At 36.0% G+C, this 24,327-nt stretch overlaps 1 protein-coding gene across 1 annotated transcript in view; it reads left to right on the top strand.

The window, feature by feature from the left end:
• LOC121855747 (spatacsin-like) overlaps positions 1-14,793 on the top strand; it is a 39,666-nt gene extending 24,873 nt beyond the window's left edge. The window contains exons 11-14 of the mRNA XM_042350855.1: positions 431-552; positions 2,421-2,575; positions 13,805-13,966; positions 14,495-14,793. Of these exons, the coding sequence (XP_042206789.1) occupies positions 431-552; positions 2,421-2,575; positions 13,805-13,966; positions 14,495-14,693 (638 nt within the window). The 3' untranslated portion in view covers positions 14,694-14,793. The remainder of the gene's footprint in view (positions 1-430; positions 553-2,420; positions 2,576-13,804; positions 13,967-14,494) is intronic.
• The last annotated feature ends 9,534 nt before the right edge of the window (positions 14,794-24,327 follow it).

The raw sequence follows: 24,327 nt of genomic DNA on the forward strand, positions 1-24,327 counted from the left end.
TCCTCTGGCCCCAAGGATTTCGGATATGGGATTGTCAACCTGTATCATGATTATTTTGTTAAAACTTTTTTTTTTCATAAAAAATATCCTTTGAGACCTTTACCCGGTAGTCATTTGATTTACAATATTTGTCAATAATATTGTAAAAGGTTTTTCAGGGACACAACCCATCGGTAAATTGGGGTCTGCCTGTACATTACCACTCAGAAAATCTAGAATGCTTGTGACCAGACATCTTCCATATTTCTAAATACAGTACAGTACTGTAAAGAAATTCATCAGGCACATGCACAAACACACGCACATGCAAGGGTGTGCTTGTACAGTCACCTGTCTCCATTTTTATTTTATTTCCCTGGGCATAACTTGTTTGGCTTGTATGAAATGTTATTCATAATTCAGATACATATTTCTGTTTTTCTTTTAACAGGGGTTACTCCAGGTTTCCAGATTGCTGATGATTTCGAGCCAGAGTATCTGTATAATGCCAGTATAGATCTACTCACTCAGGCCATGCACAGCTATGCTCATGCTGCTCAATATTACATGCAGGTTGGTAAGAATAAGTTAAAAATATATTTAGGAATGAAGATTTCTTAAATTGATTGATTAACAGGGTAATTTGTATAGTACAGTATAGTAGTCTCGGTTTACGCAATCAATTAAACCCATGGAGGTCCGCGTAAAACGAGAAACGCGCAAACGAAATAACAGAACATATGGGATTAATTGAAATAGAGACTGGGCCGACCCCCAGACTACCCTTTATCTGACACAATACGTACGTTTTAGTAAAATATCATCTTAATTTTTGATGGTATGCACACACAATTAATATTATAGAGAAATATCAATAATACAGTGACCCCTCCGTTAATGAACTCAATCCGTTCCAGAAGGTCGTTCGTTAACCGAAAAGTTCGTTAACCGAAACCATTGTTTCAATGGGTTTTTGGGTAATTGGTTCCAGCTCACCGAAAATTTCCTAAATTCAACAAAAATGGTAGAAAAGTTCACTTACTTTGAGGTGTGTATGTAGAAGGCTCCTGGATGATGATGATGATGATGGGATTTAGAATGGGGGTGGAGGAGAAGGAAGAAGAGAAGGTATTGGGGTGGAAGAGAAGTCACCCCATGGTGCCATTTCACCCATAAAATTTTAGCTCTCTTGGTGTAATTCAAGATTATTTTCTTTAAATCAACACTGCACTGCATTATATATTGTCAATATGTAAAATATATTTCAAAATGACCAATAATTTGCTTGGAAACACAGAAAAAAGCGTTTAGTTGAAGAGAGTCTCAAGCAAGATGTTACCTCCAGTGAAAACAGAGAGAGACTAACTCCTGTTTGCTGTGTTAAGAGGCTGGATGCTGCGCATTAAACTAGTCACTTTACCTTCAATTATGTTCAATAATTGTTAAAATGACTAAAAAATTGAATATTAAACTTTTAAAATTATTGAATAGTATAAACTTCTTGATATTTACTAAAATAGTAAGGAATTTAAGCCCTAGAACCGATTAATGTATTGGCGGACTGATACTAAAGCTGGTTGCCCGGTCAGTGCAAGCGAAAACATGTTGAGGTCGGTTCGTAAGAACTTCGTTAACCGAATTTTTTTTCGTTAACCGAATTGAAGATCCTTATGGAAGGCAGTTCGTTAATCGAAATTACGTTAACCGAGGTGTTCGTTAAACGAGGGGTCACTGTATTAGGTTTTTTTAACACTTACTTTAGTAGAAGAGATGGCTGGGCACACGGGGATGGGGGGTTGGGTCCGAGGCAGAGGGCAGATTATTGGCCCTCACCTGTATCACTTGTATCAATTGTATTACTATCCACCACAGAGGCTTGCAGGGCCTCTTTGTCAAACCCCTCAAAGTCCATATCCTCACTATCACTGACTTGGGCTGGCTGTGGTGGGTGGCGGGTGAAGAACTTGGTAATATTTTGTTGACTGGGCGACCTAGTGCACACCCTGCCCGCGCCGCTTCCCGCATAAATGATGGAATGTACCGTGTAACTAATAATTCCCGGTCTGGCCAGGTGCCGCGTAAATGACCAACCGTGTAAAGGAAATCCGCGTAAATTAAGACTATACTGTACAATAATATGTAGTCTTTTCGTAAAGTATATTAATATCCAAGAATTAATTCATGGGATATTATGGAACTATGTGCACCACTGCAGCTGCCTCCACATCCGAGGCTTATTTTTTGTGTTCAACAAAATGAATTTACTTGAATTTACTAGGCATTATTTTGCAATCTTGGGGATTCATTTGCATATGTTATTGTCTCCCCTGTCCAGCAGGATGTGTTAAAGAAGGAAGCTAGAAGCACAGGATTTTAGTCTTGGGTAATTTATAGTTTCAGTGTTTTAAATCTGTCATGTAAAGATTATATTTATTCACCAGGACCAGCAACTGGCAACAGCTGTTGAGTACAGTCGTCATGCTGAACTTGTAGCACTACAAACAGCCCATGTTAGAAGAAGTGCTACTGGCTCATCTTTGAGGCTCCTTAGGCTGACCCCTGCAGCAGTAAAATATATAACCACAAGACTTCTTAGGTCAGTTTCAGAATATTTATGTACAGGTTCTACCTCTCTAGTCCAGCAACCTCGGGACCTGACCGGTGCCGGACCATGGAAATTCACCCTTTTCCTGGACAGGTAGTGACTTGCGCTTACGTTAGCACCACTTTCACTGCTTCGTGGTCTCTTTGAAGACATATTGAAGGGTTAAATGTCGTACAGTAACTTCTCAAATTTCGCGAGTTTTTAATTCAACATTTTTTATTTGGACACAAAAAACACTACATAATTCAAAATTTTGACAGCGGAAACTCGAATTTCGACGGGTTTGAACGGCCCGCCAACGTTCAGACGACGTGCACAATCGTGTAAACAGCGTCATTTCTCTTATGTACAAAAGATTCATTATTGTTTATTACTGAATGTCTTTTTTATTGAATTAATGTTTATGTGTGCAAAATGAGCAATACAATTCATTAATAATACATAGAATATTAAAACACACGAGGAAATGAGACAGCATTGTTTTCGTTGATTACAAAACCAGTGACTGATTGGTTCTACATATAAAACAAGAAAATAAGACCCTGGTTGTAGCTGTAGTAAAATTAATTTAAAAAATTAATCTGTTTGTTTTTAGTAATGTTATTTAATGTTAATAAATAGAACAATAAAAGTAGTAAACCATTAATGTTAAAGAAAAAAAGTGAGACTGCACGTATGTAAGTGCGCACATGTGAAAAACATATCGTCATTACTCTACATAAGAATATGAAAGCAACACTTATTTAATGTTCATATATGTTTTAATTAATGTTTCTGATTTTTTTTTATTGAATTAATGTTTGTGTGTGCAAAATGAACAATACAATTCATTAATAATTTGTGAAATAGTAAAACACACGAGGAGACGAGACGGCTGCCGGCATTGTTTTCGTTAATGTTTACAAAACCAGTGACTGATTGGTTCTACATATAAAACAAGAAAATAAGACCCTGGTTGTAGCTGTAGTAAAATTAATGTAAAAATTAATATGGTTGTTTGAAGAAATGTTATTTAATGTTAATAAATGGAACAATATAAGTAGCTAACCATTAATTTTAAAGAAAAAAAGTAAGACTGCGCGTATGTAAGTGAGCACATGTAAAAACATATCGTTATTATTCTACATAAGAATATGAAAGCAACACTTATTTACTGTTCATATATATTGAAGGGTTAAATGTTGTACTCTGTACTGTATAGACAAACAGAGAGAGAGAGCCGAACTGCCGTATGTAAACAAACCTTAGTTTCCTGCGGCTTTGTTGTTGTTGTTTTTTTACGGGGATTAGCCCACCCAGGCATAGGTCACTGACCCACATTGGAGCCTGAGGGGTGAAAATGTAATACTTCTGTAATAATAATAAAAATTCAGATAAGTAAAAAAAAAAAAAAAAATTAGCTGCCTATCTACCTATTGGGCAAACTATCGTTCCGGACCACAGAATGCCGGACTAGAGAGGTACAACCTGTACTACATTATTTTTTTTAACAGCAATAGCAACTTTAGTTTTCAAAAATTAGGAGTACCGCAAGGTCCTGCTGATTGAAAATACAATTTAACGATCATAATGTTTTCGGGTATGAAAATTTAATGGAGCTTGCATTTTATTTAACAAATAAAAATTCCTTGTGATCCGGTTCACTATACTGTATTGTACTTTACTCATTAGCATAGGCTGTCGACGTGAGCTTGTGATGCAGGCAGGTCAAATAGTGATACTGTACAGGTACACCACCGATAATCCAGGAACTGGTGGTCTGGCACCTCCTTTAGTCCTGACAAAATTATGAGGGGCACTTAACTTCCCTCCCTCCCTCCCAGCCTGGGTGACGCTAGTTTTAGGCTTAAAGTTTTTATCTTATAAAACGTAGCTGATTAGACTTGGCAGAACATAAATTGCATTGCTGGAATCCTTGTAAGATAGTGATTAATTTGAGTATAAACATCATATAGTTTGCACAATAGATAAAAATTTTAGTCTAGCATAGTACAGTACATTTGTGTACAAGTTTTTTAACTCATATTTTGGGGAAGATATATGTAACTTTCTTCATTTATTTTTACTCATTTACATGTACAAACCATCCTAAATTTATATTGTGAAAAAAGGAAAAGAAATAATTGTCTTAAGGGTAAACCTGTAATAAGTTAATTACTAAAATTTTTATGTCAAGTGAAAACTATGTGATGTTTATACTCAAATTAATCATTAGCTTACAAGAATTACAGCAATAAAAATTATATTCTGCCAAGTCAATTCAGTGACATTTTATAAGGGAAAAACTAAAACTACTCCTGTTTTGTTATCTCCCATCCCTGACAGCTGTCAACACAACCCCCCCTTCCTCCTCACAGCCAGGGTGAAGGCAGTTTAGGCTTAAAGTTTTTATCTTATAAAATGTTGCTGACTAGACTTAGCAGAATATAAATTGCATTGCTGGAATCCTTGCAATATATTGATTAATTTGAGTATAAACATCACATAGTTTGCACAAGAGATAAAAATTTTAGTTTAGTGTAGTACAGTATAGTACATTTGAGTACAACGTGTGTAGAGTAATGTTGCTCAAAATTATGGCTTTTTCACATTTAATTTACATTTAATATTTAATTTACGTTTTTAGCAGTCCATGGTGCTTCAGAGACACAAGAGGTGTATAATTAGTGGGTCAGAGGTGTACAGTATTGTTGAATTATTATTACCTGACCTCGGTTGGTCCGGCAAAACGGATAATCCAGCAAGGCTTTGGAATCAAGGGTGCCGGAAAATCGGTGGTGTACCTGTATTATGATATAAGATTGTCTGCATTCACGTAGCCACATGACAGTGGTAGCTAATTAATCAGAGTGCACTAGCTTACTGAGTCTACGACCTAAGTTCTTCGTGCAGCTTGCCACCCATGCTTATCATGCACTCGTTGCATGATGCAATCACTCGGAAATTCATGCGAATGCCTGAAATGGAAAGATATTTAAAAAAAAAAATTTTTTTCCTTGTACAGTATTGGAAAGTTCCACGGATTATAGATTCCACTTATTGTGATCTTATTGTACAGTCCCCTTCACTAGTGCTTTTACAGTGGCTTGTCATATACACATTCCTCAAATCATTACATTAAGATATTTGTTTTAATATTGTTTTACTTTGATTTCATAGTATGTTTACTATTGCGAGTTTCCTTCTGTCGAATTTAAACAAACAGCACTGCTACACTGTACAAAACCTGACGAGTCTCTGTAAATGTACTAGTAAAGGGAACTGTCCATAGGTTCCAGAAGCTTTTAGGGTCACAATACAGTGATATCCCCATTAGCCGGAACAATTGGTGCAGAGCACTTCCGTGGATGAGAGATTTCCGGGAAACGAGACGACTTTCTCAAACCCGGAAAAATTCCTTATCCCCGGAACCTTTTCTGGTTACTGGGAAAAGTTTCTGAGTGTCTAAACTAGACCTCTTGCACAGACGCACACTAGCCCACTTCCCCAGAACGTTTCTAGGTGCTGGAGATGTTTTCCTTAAATCTTAACTACTGGAATCCATAAATACAGTTCCAATTAAGTTAGAAACTTAATTTCTTTACTACAGTGATCCCTCGGTTAACGAAATTTCAGTTAACGAATTACCTTCCATAAGAATATTCAATTCGGTTAACAAAAAAAATTCAGTTAACAAATTACTTACGAATTTTTCCCGACATGTTTTCCCCTGCTTTCGCCTGCTCACCAGCTGTAGTATTAGTCCGCCAATACAGTAGTTGGTTTTAGGGCTTAAATTCGTTACCATTTGAGTAAATATCAAGAAGGTTGTACTATTCAATAATTTTCCAAGTCTTATATTAAAATTTTTAGTCATTTTAACAATTATTTAACATAATTGAAGTACAGGGAACTAGTTTTGAGCGCGCCAAACAGCCACTTGATTCACCCAGAATGGCGTCAGTTTGTGTCTCTGCTCAGTGGAGGAAGCATCTTGCTTGAGACTCTCTTGAACATAAACTATTTTTACGTTTTTACAGTACAATTATTGGTCATTCTGAAATGTATTTTACATATTGACAATATATAGTGCAGTGCAGTGTTGATTTAAAGAAAATAATCTTGAATTACACCTAATGAACTTAAAAATTTTATTGGTGAAATGGCGGCAAGAAGCATGGGGTGACTTCTCTTCCACCCCACTGCCATCTCTATATGATACAGGCATGAATACAGCTGTTACTTTTATCCTCTTCACCACTGATCAGCTCATTAGTTGCTTGGGCGATTGGTCATGTCTCTTGTTGCACACTTCACTCAATTGACTGTAATACATAACTTATCATATCTTAACACTTGTGATGAAGGTTGGGTGGGAGATTATTGAGTCACGTTACTAACCTGACCTGATGCAACATCAGGTCAACCAGTGTTGGATGGGGGATCAGTGGGTCATATGACCTGAATAAGTCTTGAATGACATTATTTTTTACCTATGAGGTATATACATAGTTCTATACTGTATTGTATATGAAGGGTACATAAAAAATAAATAAACATTACAGTGGTCCCTCGGTTAACGAGCACAATTCGTTCCAGAAGGTTGCTCGTTAACCGAAACCATTGTTTCAATGGGTTTTTGGGCAATTGGTTCCAGCTCACGGAAAATTGCCTAAAATCAACAAAAAAGGTAGTAAAGTACACTTACTTTGAGGTGTGTATGTAGAAGGCTCCTGGATGATGATGATGCTGATGGGAATTAGAATGGGGGTGGAGGAGAAGGGAGAAGAGAAGGCATTGGGGTGAAAGAGAAGTCACCCCATGGCGCCATTTCACCCATAAAATTTTAGTTCTGTTGGTGTAATTCAAGCTTATTTTCTTTAAATCAACACTGCACTGCATTATATACAGTATTGTCAATATGTAAAATAAATTTCAAAATGACCCATAATTTGCATGGAAACAGAGAAAAAAAAGTGTTTAGTTGAAGAGTCTCAAGCAAGATGTTACCTCCACTGAAAAGACACAGAGACTGACGCCTGTTTGGTGTGTTGACAGGCTGTTTGGCGCACATAAAACTAGTTTCCTGTACTTCAATTTTGTTCAATAATTGTTAAAATGACTAAAAAATTTAATATTAAACTTTTAAAATTATTGAATAGTATAAACTTCTTGATATTTACTAAAATAGTAAGGAATTTAAGCCCTAGAACTGATTACTGTATTGGCTGACAAATACTACAGCTGGTGGACCGCCAAATGCAAGCAAAAACATGTTGAGGTCCGCTTGTAAGAAACTCGTTAATCGAGGGATTGCTCGTTAACCGAAGTTAAGAATCTTATGGAAGGTAAATCATTAACCGAGGCGCTCGTTAACCGAGGAATCACTGTATTGTATCATGAATGAGTCAGTACGGTAGACAAACAGTGAAACGACCCTTTGGGAGAGTGGGTGGTGTGGTCACTTCAAATGGATCCTTCAACAACAAACGGAGGAGAGAGATATAACTTATAAAATGCCACTGACTTAACTTACGAGAATATAACTTGCATTGCTGCAATTTTTCTAAGGTAGCGATTAATTTGATTGTAAACATCCCTTATTTTGCACCATACATAATAATATTAGTAATTAACTTAGTACATTTGAGTACAGGTTGTGATAATTTGTGGTTGTAGTTTCAAAGCTTTGTGACATCACTCATGTATAATGAGTCTCCATATGCCCTGGTTTATTCATTGATCAGTTGTCTAAGTGCAAAAGTAGCCCTGTCGAGCTATAATGTATCAATTAATTTAAAATAGAAATTATAATGTAAAATGTTATAAGACAATGGTTTAGTAGTGCTGTGTTAGTGTTTTGGCATGTCACCTGACTCCTGAACAAACTCTTCATCAAACTTCTTCAAATCCTACAATGTGCTTGGCAAGCTCAAAACACACACACACACACACACACACACACACACACATGGGAATTAAGACACCAAGTATCCAGTGAGGGTCTTGTTGTGTGACTGCATGGAGGCGAATTAAAAGATCAGCTGTTGAGGATCTTATCACTTGGCAACACAGGTGCATGTTACCACTCCTTTCCAATCCATCTCTCGAATCACCCACACCTTTCTGCCTTTTAAAATGTTTTGTAATGTAATATTGAAGGGATACAACTTTGCTCATTTATACTTATCACAACCTCCCTAAAAATACTTTAGGTTTCGTGTTTATTCAAGACATCGTCAGGTCATGAGACCCACTAAACCCCCACCCAAGAAAGGGTGACCTGACATTCCATCAGAAGGTCAGTAATATGAGACCACTAATCCCCCACCCTACCTCCACCTGACATTGAGTAGGTCAGTCCCCCCACCCAAAGAAAAAATATATATAAATTAATTAACTTTCATCTTTATTCAAAACATTTTCAGAAAATTCTCTTGATTTTCAACCTTGTAAAATTTTTTACTATAGCCGGAAATTTTTTTAAAATTCCGGCTTTGGGAATGATTTTCCAAGCAAATTTCAATTCCGGCTATCAGAGATTTCCGGGTTTGAGGAATTCCAGCTAACAGAGATATTACTATATTTTCTTGAAGTACAGTACAGTTCATAAATAAGTATTGTTGATTGAATAAACAGCCAAACTGTGCAATGCTTTGCCTTCTTCTGTGTTTCCATCTTGCTTCAAAAAGCTTCCCATAAAAAAAAAAAAAAAATTACCTAGATCACACTTAGACTCATCCTCTTATCACAGACTCCAGCCTACTCGGAAAATTGGCCTTTTCCCCCAATTAATCTGAGAAAACATAACAGACGAGTAGTTTAGGCACTGAAACATTCATTAATGCCCGGAAAAATTCTATATATATGCAAGATTTTCCCATGATAAGGATTCGTCAGAATACAGGAACGTCTCTCTAATACGGAAATGTTCTGCACCAGTTATTCCAGCTTTTGGGATATTACTAACTTTTTCTTTTCTTTTTTAGGGAACTCAACTTCTAAATAGACTACAGGGCGTATTTGTTTTGTTTTTCGTAATTTAAATTATACATACGATATTTTCTTAAATTTGTTACTTAAGAAACAAAACAAACAGTCAATTGAGAGAGAGAGAGAGACCTGGTAGGCCTAAGGTACCATGGATAACCTCGGACCCAGGAAACCAGAAAATCTTCAAAACCAGTTTATTCTAGGTCCAAAGATCCTGCATGTGTGGGTCTATACATTGCAAAATTTTCTCTCCTTCCATAGATACAGTATTTCTTTTTTAGTTGGCTGGTCATAAATTTTGCCTTTGTAGTGCCTGTACCTGGCAACCCTACAGCTATGTTATTGATAATTTATTCAGGTTAAATAAATTTTGTCCATAATTTAAACATTTTGTTTCTGCAAAATACTGTTATGTATAAAGTGAAACAGGTGTATAACTACTTTAAAAGCTTTATCCTCACCCATATTAACATCCTTCTCACACAATTCTTTCTACATCCCTTTACATATGCATGCTCATCAACTTTCCTCGCACATTTACCCATACAATGGTCCCTCGATTAATGAACACAATTGGTTCCACAGAGTCGGTTGTTAACCGAAAATTTCGTTAACTGAATCAATTATTTCAATGGGATATTGGGTAATTGGTTCCAACTCACAGAAAAAGTATAGATTCATGCGCTGGTTAACGTCCAACTGAACAACGTCCGATTACATATACGTCCCCCACTCCACAATCCCCTGACGGAGACACGATGATCCTTTGATCCTTCCCATACTGGCCAGTTATTATGTGTTAAAGGAATATCCTTCCTTAGACTTTAGTAAGCATTTGCCTCCAGGTGTAATGTTAACCTACATCTATTGAGGATAAAATCTTTCACCTACAAATTGACAATAACACATTTGCTGTAATCAGACATATCTAGTTGCCTCAGCAATTGCAACCCCAGTTGCAATTTCAAATTCTGTGTCATTACTAAGGAATAACAAAGTCTCTGGTGTACTGCACTCTTAAGATTAAGAGAAAACGGACTCAGGCGTCCTGAAGCGAGAGAAAACGGATTCCTATGATGGGGGACACAAGCACTCACATGTGCCACTCATGCTGACAGACTTGACACTCACTTACTTGACAAGTTTTACCAACCCTTAGTTGTAATAATAATAATAATAATAATAATTAACGGTTTATTGAAAAAATTCTGCAGCCCGAAGGCTGAAAATATACATTGGACATAAATGACTTATTACATACATTGGTGGTTTAACAAAAGCCTTCATTAGAGAAAGGTAAAGGAACATACAGTGAACATATAGATTAGTGTAGGTGTTGAACAGCAAACTCGTAGTGTAATAACTCCCTCCCAGATGGTGTTAGGAGGAACTCACGTGGTGTAGTAGTTCCCTCAGATGGTGTTATGAGGGACCTGGCGTGGTGTAGTAATTCCCTCGCAGATGGTGTTATGAGGGGCCTCACGTGGTGTAGTAATTCCCTCGCAGATGGTGTTATGAGGGGCCTCACGTGGTGTAGTAATTCCCTCACAGATGGTGTTATGAGGGACCTCACGTGGTGTAGTAATTACCTCACAGATGGTGTTATGAGGGACCTCACGTGATGTAGTAATTACCTCACAGATGGTGTTATGAGGGGCCTCACGTGGTGTAGTAACTCCCTCACAGATGGTGTTATGAGGGGCATCACGTGGTGTAGTAATTCCCTCACAGATGGTGTTATGAGGGGCCTGACGTGGTGTAGTAATTCCCTCGCAGATGGTGTTATGAGGGACCTCACGTGGTGTAGTAATTCCCTCACAGATGGTGTGATGAGGGACTTGACGTGGTGTAGTAATTCCCTCACATATGGTGTTATGAGGGACATGTGGGGTAGTAATTCCCTCACAGATGGTGGTATATGAGTGAGGTTTGGTCCCAGGCCTTCCTATCATAGACAGATTAGCACATCGCTGGTTGTTGTTGGGTCTCACGGGTCGTTATCACTGGGTACCTGGGACCTCACTGTGTGAAGGTTAACTTGGGACTGTTACTGTTGAGTTGTTCTCACTGACTTAAGCACTGTTCACCTCTGTTTAACACTGGTTCCGTTCCTTTCCTAAATGAAATTGTAACTTCTGGCGAGAACTTGTTGATATTCCTGTGGGGAGGAGGGTTCAGGGGAGGGGGTTGGTATAGGCCAACTTAACAGTTGACCTGGCTGCTCCGAGAGGAGCGCCAGGTACGTCTTGACCCTTCGGTAGTCAAGGATGTGTGTACGTTATCTAGTGAATTTAGTCAATATTGTACAGTACAAGTACACTGCAATACAGTGGTCCCTCGGTTAACAATGGACCTGCAAACCTGTACTGTACATGTACTAAATGATTATGGTACTTAAATTGTTATGTCTATTGCAAATATAGATTGTTTATACAGGTATTCAAATAAATCACTATCTTACAAGAATCCCAGCAATGTAAGTTATATTCACCCAGGTCGTTTGGGTGGCAAATTATGAGAAGAGCTTAGTCACTCTTAGTAATGATAAATAAACACCCAGGCCTTCAGCGCCAACTGTCAAATCTTATCTCAAATAAATAAACAAACACCAGATGCTCTGTCACCTCACCTCCTGCCCCCTCCCCCCCACCCCCCCTCTTCCTACGCTCGCTGGCTACCTCCCTCCTTGTGTTCCCAGACAAAAGATGGTGATAACTTTATGCTTTAAGGTGTTTATTTTATATAATATCTCTGACTAAAGTTAGATTATAATTTGAATTGCTGGAATCCTTGCAAGACTGCCAATAATTTGAATATAAACGTCATATATTTTGCTCAAGATATAAAAATTGTAGGACATTAGTGTACAATACTGTAGTACCTTTTATAATATAAAGTTTTTCAACTGTATTTTTGGGTAGATTTACATAAATTTCTTCATTTATTTTCATTCATTTACATGCACACACCATACTAAAAGAAACGTAAAAGAAATACTGTAAATGACTTTAGTGCAAAGCTGGAGTGCACATGTACTAAGGGTATTTGATTACAGTACTAAAATTGTTATGTCTAGTGCAAATTATAGGTTGTTTATATTTAAATAAATCAACATCTTCCAAGAATCCCAGCAATGTAAATTATATTCACCCAGGTCATTTCACTGGCTTTTTATAGGAGAGAAGCTTAGTCACTTAAGAACTGATAAATATATACGCGTTAGGCCTGGACCTGTGCCAACTGTCAAACCGCTCCCCTCCCCCCACGCTTGCTTGCTCCCTCCCTCCCTCTCCCCCATCTGCCCAGCGTTGCTGGAATCCTTGTAAAACAGTGAATAATTTTAATATTAACGTCATGTATTTTGCACAAGAGAGAAAAATTAATCACCTGTATCACATTATAGTAGTGATTTAAGAGTAAAAGTGTATATGTACGTATACAGTATAGTATTCCACATACACGTAAGTATAAATACAAAGTTTATGTGATGATCGGACAACGTTCATTTCGGTTAACGTCACGTTTCCAAGAACGTATCTAGGATGTTAACCGGCGCATGACTGTACATACAAAGTACTGTACTGTATACCGGTAATGGAATTAACAAAACATTAAATATAAACTAAATACAGTACTGTACTGTACAGTATACTGTACAATAATAAATAAAAAACAATAGAATACTGTATTTTAACTTACTTTGAGGTGTGTATGTCATATTCCCGGCAGCTTTGTTTACATATCAAACCGCTGATTGTAGAGGCAGTCCATCGACTGCCATATTCTTTACAGAGTGCATTGGTTCTAATGCCTTCTTCATGTTTCATAATATTTCTGTACTGTATATATTATCAATATGTTAACTAAATTTCAGAATGACCAGTAATTTTAATATTAAAAATGCAAAAATATTCAAGAGCACAACTTTCTTGATATTTACTCCACTGGAAACGAATGTAAACATAGAACCAATTACTGTATTGGCGGACTAGCCGATCAGCTGATCAGCACAACAAAGCGTGTTTCTCGTAAGGCTGTCATTAATCGAAGTTTTGTTTGTTAATGGAACTGAAAATCGTGATGGGAGCTAATTCGTTAACCAAAATTTCGTTAATTGAACCGTTCGTTAATCGAGGGACCACTGTATTAACATCCTCCAACAAGCTTATCTAAAATACAATTTCTTCAATCACTCAGCCATACCAGTTACTCTCACTTATATTTTCTTACCTGTTTTACACATTACAGTGTGTGTGAAGCTCAGCTGGTGGGACGTGCCTATAGCTTTACTGTGGACTGGGGCACAGCTCTCTACCAACAATATGTTAAGAATGGTGATGAATCATATCTTACTGATTATCTGGCCACTTTTAAACTTTCTCCGGAAATCATGCTCGAGGTAGTGAAGAAGTAAGTAATTTTAATATTTTTTTATATTTTTGTTTAAGTACGGTATTTTTAACTTGTGCATTTGAAAAGTCAGTTTGCTTTCTTTTTATTTTGGTTTGTGTGAAAAAGAACATTGACATTTGGAAACTTATCATTTATGCTATAAGAATTTGGGAAAGTGTTTACTTGTCTCTGAGTAAATTTGTGATTGAACTTCTAAGTGTTGAGTGGAATGAAAAGATACATTGTTAGAAAAAGACATTATAGTTAGTTACAACTGTGATTATTACTCTACCTTTCAAATTACTGCACCAGTATTGTACCTTGAATGGCTTGATGCACTAGTTCTCCTTAGTTCATATACAGAGGGGGCATGCTAACTTACATCTTTCCTCACTTCTATCTTAACCAGATTTGATTTTTACATTGATGGGGATGTCACAAACAACTTTTTTTTCTGTTGTGAAAAATCATATGATTGTTCACAATTGGACAAACACTGGCCCAGGTAAAGTCACCATCATGATCATCGTATTTTTTCATTTTCAGATTGGAACATGATGGTATAACAAAGGACCGTCGAGTACGGGTAGCATCCATGCTGGTTCATGTTGAAGAATCTGATATAGTTTATCGAGTAGCAAGTCAGCTTGGTCTCAAAAGTACTATAGATAAATGTCTAGCTTCAGCTTATGTGCCATATCTTAAAGATACTATTTTTGTAAAGGGATGTACTTTCAATGATTGAAAAGGATAGCTATTTAACCATACTGTAGTTACCCTACTAATTCATCTGTTTACAATGTAAGGGAAGATATTATCAGTAATAGTAAAACTGTACCATTTTACAGCCATTTTCCATTATCTGATGGCAGTTTTCAAGCTAATTGGTCTCCTGTTGCCTCTCTCATGAGGACCTTATCTCTCATTCAGGGCTTACTCCTAGCTTTCTTCCCCTCCACATTCAAACTCCTGTATCTCTTGATCCAGTTAGTCTCCCCCATTCTCTTCACAAACCCATACCATCTCAGCTACTTCTGCACAGAACCTCACCAACAGACACACACACACACACCCTCTTAGCTTTGAATAGGGTTTCCTATTTATGAATGTTACATTACACATTCATCTCACTATTCTCATTTCAGCTCACTTAAGCTTACATATGCCATCCTCTTTAACTTCTCATGTTCCAGTGTTATACAATAACACACCTCTCACACCAGCTACATACAACTTTCCTTTCAAGCAAAGAGGAAAGTTGTATGAAGTTGGCAAGAGAAGTATGTTTTGCAGGTGTAAGGTGAGGTGACAGGCGTTATGACTTTACATGACAAGGGTAACTGACACCATTTAGGTGGACATAAGTGACCTTTGAGTTGGTACTGAACACATTCTGCACAGCCTGGTATGGACACAGTGCATGGTAGGTTGAGATTAGTTCATAGAATTTATGGCTGGATGCTTGAAAGTGAGAAAAAGATTGATTGAGGTGGTTGGATTATACTATACAGGTAAATTAGTAAGATCCAGTTATCATGTAAGGTAATGCCAGGAAAATAATTGTGGACCTTGAACAATGGAGTTGCTTTGTCAATGACTGATATTGTAAATGAGCCTGATGACTCAACTTGGTACAGTATACTCCTTAAGTTCAAACGAAATGTTGAGAATTGGTGTAGATACAGTACAGTACAATATTAAGATTCACTGTGTATACTACTTACGAAGATTCAGGATAAGAAAAGTGTCTTGGGTCATTTACTGTTAGTTTCCACCCTTGTCATACACTACTTTCCTTAGATTCTTTAATTTCCTTTAATTTCTGTACCCCTTGATTTATCCCACATAAATGTGAAAGGAATGAAACCTCGATTAACCGACCCTCGATTAACCGTCAATCCCAAACCCCTAAAAATTTTTTTTTTTACACGGGGATTAGCCCACCCGGGCACAGGTCACTGACCCACATTGGGGCGATAATGTAATAATATTAATAATGATAATGCTCATAATAATAATAACATTAATAAAGAACCATAAAGAAATGCAAAAATGAAAAAAAAAAATCAAGAGTGAGAAACAATGTACCTGTATGTATGTTGTGTTGTCAATAGTAAGAGAAACAATTGAGACCATGCAATTGTGTGTAAATGAGGCAGAAAGTCAGATCAGCAACCTGGGACTTGGTCACAATTTTTGTGATGACATACCGTATATCTCGGCCTATAAGACGGAATTTGAACCATAAAAAAAATCAGCCCAAAGTTAGGGGGTCGTCTTAAGCACCAGATATAAAATTCTTACCTCTTAAATATTGTGGTTTAGCGTGTCAAGAGTGGTGATGGAAACATGGTAAACCACTCACAAGGTCCTACCACTAATTATTTTATACTGAAACTTACGTTTGGGAAGTTGGATTAAAATGAAGATTACCGGTATATTAAAATAATAAAAATGTATTATAAACCAGTCTAACATACCGTAAAAGAACAATATACCCCGGTAATATACACAGCTGCTATCATCACCCCCCCCATTTGCCAGTGACAAGAAAAGGAAAGTGACCTTGACTGTGACCGCCTGTGGCTATTTTTAGCCGTCCTTGTGTTCGGAGGTGGTCAGTAATGCATATCTGTATATTTACTGATCATAATACTTATCTCCTATAAATAATTCATTTAAAATTTTTTTTTTTTACAAAGAATATTCAGTAAATGACGGAGTTAATTCTTGAAACTACCGACAGTGGTAAATTTAGGATATAAATGATGAACAGAAGTCACGTCATGGATTCGGAGTTTGGTCCTTAATGATCACCATAAATGTCTGGTCAACTTCACCTACCAGGTATAATGGTAGCCTCCCTCTTTTGCAAAACAAGTATATAATTAAAGAAAATACTTGCAGTGTGTTAAATATATTACAGTCAACCCTCACTTTACGCGGTCCCACATTCCGCGTTTACGCGGTGCCCTGCCAGAACCCAGGATGCTCACATTCCGTGGTGGGTATACCCCTTTACACGGGTGAAGTATAATTTTTTTTAATTTAGCTCATAAAATTCATACAAATTATCCGGCCAGAATATAATTTACATTGCTGGAATTCTTACAATTTGATGATCATTTTGAATATAAACATCATAGATTTTGCATTAGACATACAAATTTCAGATATAATGTTTACTCTTGAGTAAATATGTTATCTTTTGTGCAAAATATATGATATTTATATTCAAAATATTCCTGGTCTTACAAGGAATCCAGCAATGTCAATTATATTATCCTAACTTTAGTCTGAATTATTATTTATTACTAAAAAGGTAAACAGTCTGGTATTCCCACACATTTATCTAGTAGGGACGTTGGTGGGGGGTTGGGGGGAGGGAGGGAGGGACCAGCGACCGACCATCTGTTACCGTGTGAAGAATATTTTTTTTTTTATTAACTGAAGATTTTTTTTTTAGCTCATAAAATTCATACAAATTACCCGGCCAGAATATAATTTACATTGCTGGAATTCTTACAATTTGATGATCATTTTGAATATAAACATCATATATTTTGCATTAGACATAAAATTTTTAGATAAAATGTTTAATCTGAGTAAGTATGTTATCTTTTGTGCAAAATATATGACGTTTATATTCAAAATATTCCTGGTCTTACAAGGAATCCAGCAATGTCAATTATATTATCCTAACTTTAATCTGAGGTATTATTTAATACAAAATGTTAAAATCTAAATTTTTCACCCAACATCTCTTGAAGGGAGGATTGGTGGGGGGTGGGGGGGAGGGTTGGGACTGACCGCGCGGTTGGAAGAGGGGGGAAGGCAAGGTGGGGTACTTTGATTGACAGATAGTGTCGTGAAGAATATTTTTTTTTTATTAACTGAAGATATTTGTTTTAGCTCATAAAATTCATACAAATTACCCGGCCAGAATATAATTTACATTGCTAGAATTCTTACAATTTGATGATCATTTTGAATATAAACATCATAGATTTTGCATTAGACATACAAATTTTAGATGTAATGTTTAATCTGAGTAAATATGTTATCTTTTGTGAAAAATATATGACATTTATATTCAAAATATTCCTGGTCTTACAAGGAATCCAGCAATGTCAATTATATTATCCTAACTTTAGTTTGAGGTATTATTTATTACTATACCTGGTTTTCCCCCCAAAATTTCTCAGAGGGAAGAGCCAGCAGTGTAGTGTGAGAAGAGGGGGAGGGAGTCGTGTCCATTATTTGAATGGACATTAACTTGGCGACTGTATTTCTCTATTTCTCTTAAGTATTAATTGTGTGCATGCACCATCATGAAATTAAGATGTTATTTTTACTACAACATAGTTATGTGTCGTCAAAAAGTGGAGTTTGGTGATCGGCCTGGACTCCATTTCAATTAATCCCATATGTTATGTTATTCACTTTACGCGTTTCTCCCTTTCCGCGGTACCCTCCGGGTTACATTAACCGCGTAAAGTGAGGGTTAACTGTACAGTATATTATAAATATATAAATAAACAAATAAATCGGCATATCTATTTCAAGTAAATGGAAATATTTTACTCACCGACATTACTTCCAGTTAAATAACTGACGCTTAAGTGAGTCACTAGTGTACACCAGTCAGTAAAATTTGATGCCAATACTTTAAGTGAATTGGCCTTATTTTAAATAACCAACCATAAATAAATGCAAAAAGGAAAAAAGATCAAAGGTGAGAAACATTATATTGTATGTATGTTGTGTTGTCAAAGGAAGAGAAACAATTGAAACTCAGCAATTGTGTGTAAATGAGGCAGAAAGATAAATGAGCAACCTAAGACTTGGTCACAATTTTCGTGATGCCATATGGAAGTAGGTTAGCGTTCCCCGGTCACAGTCATGGGCTAGTGGGCCGTGGGTTCAAATCCTGGTGGGTTGAGGTGTTGATTGTATGTAGAAGTCCGCGTGCTATTGGGCTAATGAAATATATATATATATATATATATATATATATATATATATATATATATATATATATATATAAAAAAAAAATATATATATATATATATATATATATATATATATATATTTCATTAATACTTCTGAGACTCAACAATCAACACCTCAACTCCGCATACTATTGGGCTAATGAAATATATATATATATATATATATATATATATATATATATATATATATATATATATATAATAATATAATGTATAATCGATGTCACCCATGTAAAATTTATCATTTCTGACATTAAATGACACCTAATTTTGTATACACTAAAGTTGACAAAAGTGATTGCGATCGACAGGAGTAGTATGCATGAAATGGCATGAAATTTTGCACAGGTGTTTGTTCAGCCATACAAGCGATGCCTGAAAAGTGCAGCCTGCAACTCAAATAAAAGTGTTTTCCCTGCCCTAAAATATATATATATATATATATATATATATATATATATATATATATATATATATATATATATATATATATATATATATATATATATATATATATATATATATATATATATATATACATACATACATACATACATACATACATACATACATACATACATACATATATATATATATATATATATATATATATATATATATATATATATATATATATATATATATATATATATATATATATATATATATATTTTAGAGTATCTGTCAATCAAAAGTACCCACCTTGCCTCCCCCTCTTCCAACCCTTGCGGTCAGTCCAACCTCCTCACTACCAATCTTGCCATTCAAGAGTTTTTAACATTTGATATGTACTCAAAAAAGATTAAAGTTAGGATAATATAGTGACATTGCTGGATTCCTTGTAAGACCAGGAATATTTTGAATATAAATGTCATATATTTTTTGGACAAAAGATAACATAATTACCTAGAGAATGAAGTTTTTGTCTAAAAATTGTATGTTTTATCACAAAATATATGTTGTTTATATTCGAAATGATCCCACCCAGAATATAAATTCCAGCAATGTAAATTATATTCTGACTTGAGTATTTGTGAGATTTTATGAGCTAAAACAAATATCTTCAGTTAAAAAAAAAATAATTCTTCACGGGTAACAGATGGTCGGTCGGTCGGTCCCTCCTCCCCACCCCCACCCACCAACCGTCCCAAAGGGAGATGTGTGGGATAACCACTAAATTTTAATAGAAAATAATACCTCCAAACTAAAGTTAGGGATAATATAATTGACATTGCTGGATTCCTTGTAAAGACCAGAGATATTTTGAATATAAATGTCATATATTTTTTGGACAAAGATAACATAATTACCTAGAGACATTTTTATCTAAAAAATATATATATATATATATATATATATATATATATATATATATATATATATATATATATATATATATATATATATACTATATATATATATATATATATATATATATATATATAGCTATTAGGGGCAGGAAAAACACTTTTATTTGAGTTGCAGGCTGCACTTTCAGGCATGGATTTGTATGGCTGTAACAAACACCTGTGCAAAATTTCATGCCATTTCATGCATAATACTTACCCTGCCCCACACTTTGCTCCTTGACGACTTTTTGTCAACTTTTAGTGTATACCAAAAATTAGGTGTCATTTAATGTTTTCCAGGATAATGATAAATTTACATGGGTGACATCACGTTTAATTCACATATTTATTTTACAGGTACACCTTAGAAAATCATTACAAATTCCTGTGAAATTCTTTTTTAATGCGGAACAGCATCATTTCCAGACAATAAATCTTTGCCTAATATATCCATCTCTCGATTAGGTATCCCGTCATACAATTTTAAGCTTCCAGTCATCACTTTTATGCCTCTCGACCGCCTGAGTGCTGTTTTGGCCCACTTAGGCACCACTAATGGTATGCTCAAGAATGTCATTAACTGTAGATTTGACTGAAACAGGAGGCTCAGTCTTGAGTTCATTCCTCCAGTTAATCATGGGAATGATAGTTTTTTAACCCACTTTAGTTTCCGGGTCACCATTTTCTCATGTTGACTGGGAGGCACATCCTCATTCCCATCTCCATCTTTACCCTCCTCATAAGTACCGTTTTAACAAATTCTCGTCAACAGCAGCATCAGAATGTCTTCCTCATCCTCTTCAGATCTGCCAGTGCATTCCTTTTGCTGATTCTCCTCTCTAATTTTTCTTACATCATTGAGACAGATTTTCTCTAGCAGTGCTGTCACCATGCACACATACCAAGGAAGAAGTTGATCTGTGTGGGCAAAGTAATGCATTTCTCTGGACAGCGCCTTTATGTATTCTCCTCCTCACTATTCAGGTGTTTCATATATAGCAGGGACTGGAATAAGTTCCTTGAGCGTGTGTTACGTGAGGTGTATCTTGATGTAAACCACATTGGAGCACTGAACTTTATTATTTAATAATGACAATTCTTTTCAACTCATGGCTGGGTCTTGGTGTTGCTACATACAGCCCTGAGGATTCTACTCCATAGGTGTTCACCTTGACACACAGGGAGGACCTGGCTCAATAGCAGCCAGGGTATCGCCTTCAACAACACCTGTGAAGTAACTCTTTTACAAATCCTATACAGGTATTTCTGATCCCAGGACAGATCTTTCTCCCACTTCATCATTAAACACAGGAAATCAGAGCTGACTGGCTGGAAGAAGCGACAACCTGAAGCTCAGACAAGAACTCCTTGATCTGCTTTCCAATGGGACCACGCCAATGCTCAGGACCACTTGGTTTACACCATCATAGTGACCAAAAACTGCGGCGGAAGAACTGGCTCATTTCCGTGAGAAGCTGACATAGCAGAAATAATAGGCGGGTGACCAAAGTAACATTTCAAGATGATGAATGACTCCTTTTCTGATCCACTACATTTACATTGGTTTCATCACAACCCAACACACACAATGGGCTGCTGGGTTAGATTTTCTCCACCCAGAAACTGTTGGAATAGTTTTGGCAATCTACTTTCCGTGTCCAGTCTTAGAAGGTCACATGTGTGGTCTTCATTGCCAGGCTCAACCATGATGACATGATCTTGCGTAATCCCTCGAACTCCATTTCTCGGTCTTCTCATTCTTTATCATCGCAGGTGGCGGTCTTATTACCATCAAAATAGAGTGGCGTCAAATTCTAAACTAGCCATCTCAATTTCTTGCCTGCTTCATCCCGGTATTTTTTGTCGCATCCGCGCTTATGTGAGTCCAATAGCTTTGACTCTTGTCATCGCTGTGATATTGCCATAGTCAGTTAAGGTGGCAGTAGCAATGGCAGCTCAACCAATCACTAATCGAAGTACCGATTCCTGGCGGCAGCCAGTGTAGGGAGTCTTGATAGAGTTCTGTGAGGCAATTGTCTGTCAGAGCCTTGGATCCAGGGACAAAATCAGCATCAGTATTGTGAGAGAATATCTCTTGAATCATCTGAATTATCCTCCAACATAAGGAATATCTCCAGCTACAGATATCATGTTTTTATAAGCTGTCTCCTAACTCTGTCCATCATGGCTTCTCTCTTGCCTTGCGTCACTCTGTGTCCCACATCTTGGTCACTTTCATGTCAGCCCTGCAATCTTCAAGACAACTTAAAATGAAATAAAGGAATATGAAAAAAAGTTGACAAACACTGAACAGAACATTGCACCGCCTGGCGTGTTTAGCTAGTACTGTAGGTAAATTTAAAAATTTTCCGAAAGTGAAAATAAAGGCGGGCAAACCTGCGTATATCAAAACTTCAAATTTTGCCAGGTCCTTGGAGTATGTATAGGGAACGAAGTACTTACCAGAAGAGTGCAGCTTTGAGCAGGGTACCTGCCTAATATATATATATATATATATATATATATATATATATATATATATATATATATATATATATATATATATATATATATATATATATATATATATATATATATATATATATATATATATATATATATATATATATATATATATATATATATATACATATATATATATATATATACAGGTAGTTCTACTACTTAGCGATAATTGTGTTCTTGTAAAATATGGGTTTATATAGAAAATCAGCGATAATAGAAATAACAGGGCTTATGGAGAAAATAGGGTTAGGTGCAGTTTACCGAGGAAATCGAAAAAATTTAGTAGTTAGCCTAACACAAAGGATAGCACAGTCTAAATAAATGTTACATTCATATCTAATGAAAAATCATACAGTAGAATTTAACACTTTACCTTGAAAAATATGAATGTAACAGCTTGATGGGGGAGAGGGGTGATTTTGAGGTTGATAACATCAAGCTTCTCTTCAAGAATGTTATATCCTTTCTTTACGATAATCACGGGAATTCTATCATCAGAAGTCTTTTGGAGATATTCTTCTTTACCATATTCACAGTTAATACCACCAAATTGGAGAAGCCGTAAAGCAAAATACGGCGTTATAGCAAAACCGGCGATCACGTTATACAAATATTGTTCGAATTCATAATTACGTTATCAAAACAGCGTTATATATAGAACTCACATATATATATATATATATACATATATATATATATATATCGTATATATATATATATATATATATATATATATATATATATATATATATATATATATATATATATACAGTATTACCCAGCTTAGCAGCTTTCACTTAGCGTTTTACATATCTGTGATTGCCTTGCCAAGCTGAGACTTTCATAACGCGGATTTTTTCACAGCTTAGCATGGTGAGTGTCGGCTCGAGAGCTATTTTTAGATTAACACCACCACACCACGCTACCTACCTGACTGCCTGTTTTGGCTCATAAAATTCATACAATTACCCAGCCAGAATATAGCGTTTACATTGCTGGAATTCTTATAATTTGTTGATCATTTGAATATAAACAACATATTTTTTGCATTAAACATACAATTTTAGATAAAATGTTTAATCTAGGTAAGTATCATTTATCTTTTTGTCCCAAAATATATGACATTTATATTCAAATATTCCTAGTCTTACAAGGAATCCAGCAATGTCAATTATATTATCCTAACTTTTAGTTTGAGGTATTATTTATTAAAATTTAGTGGTTATCCCACACATCTCCTTTAGGGCGGTTGGTGGGGGTGGAAGGAGGGAGGGACCAACCGGCCGGACCATCTGTTACCCGATTGAAGAATTATTTTCTTTTTTAACTGAAGATATTTGTTTTAGCTCATAAAAAATTCAGCACAAATTACCGGTCAGAATAGCTAGTACTGTAGGTAAATTTAAAATTTCAGTAGAAAATCGGCAGACCAAACCTGCGACATATCAACTGGTACCATGGAGTCTAGGTATGTATAAGGAACAATGCCTGA

This window comes from Homarus americanus, unplaced genomic scaffold (genome assembly GCF_018991925.1).
Source record: "Homarus americanus isolate GMGI-L3 unplaced genomic scaffold, GMGI_Hamer_2.0 scaffold39722, whole genome shotgun sequence".
NCBI lineage: Eukaryota > Metazoa > Arthropoda > Malacostraca > Decapoda > Nephropidae > Homarus > Homarus americanus.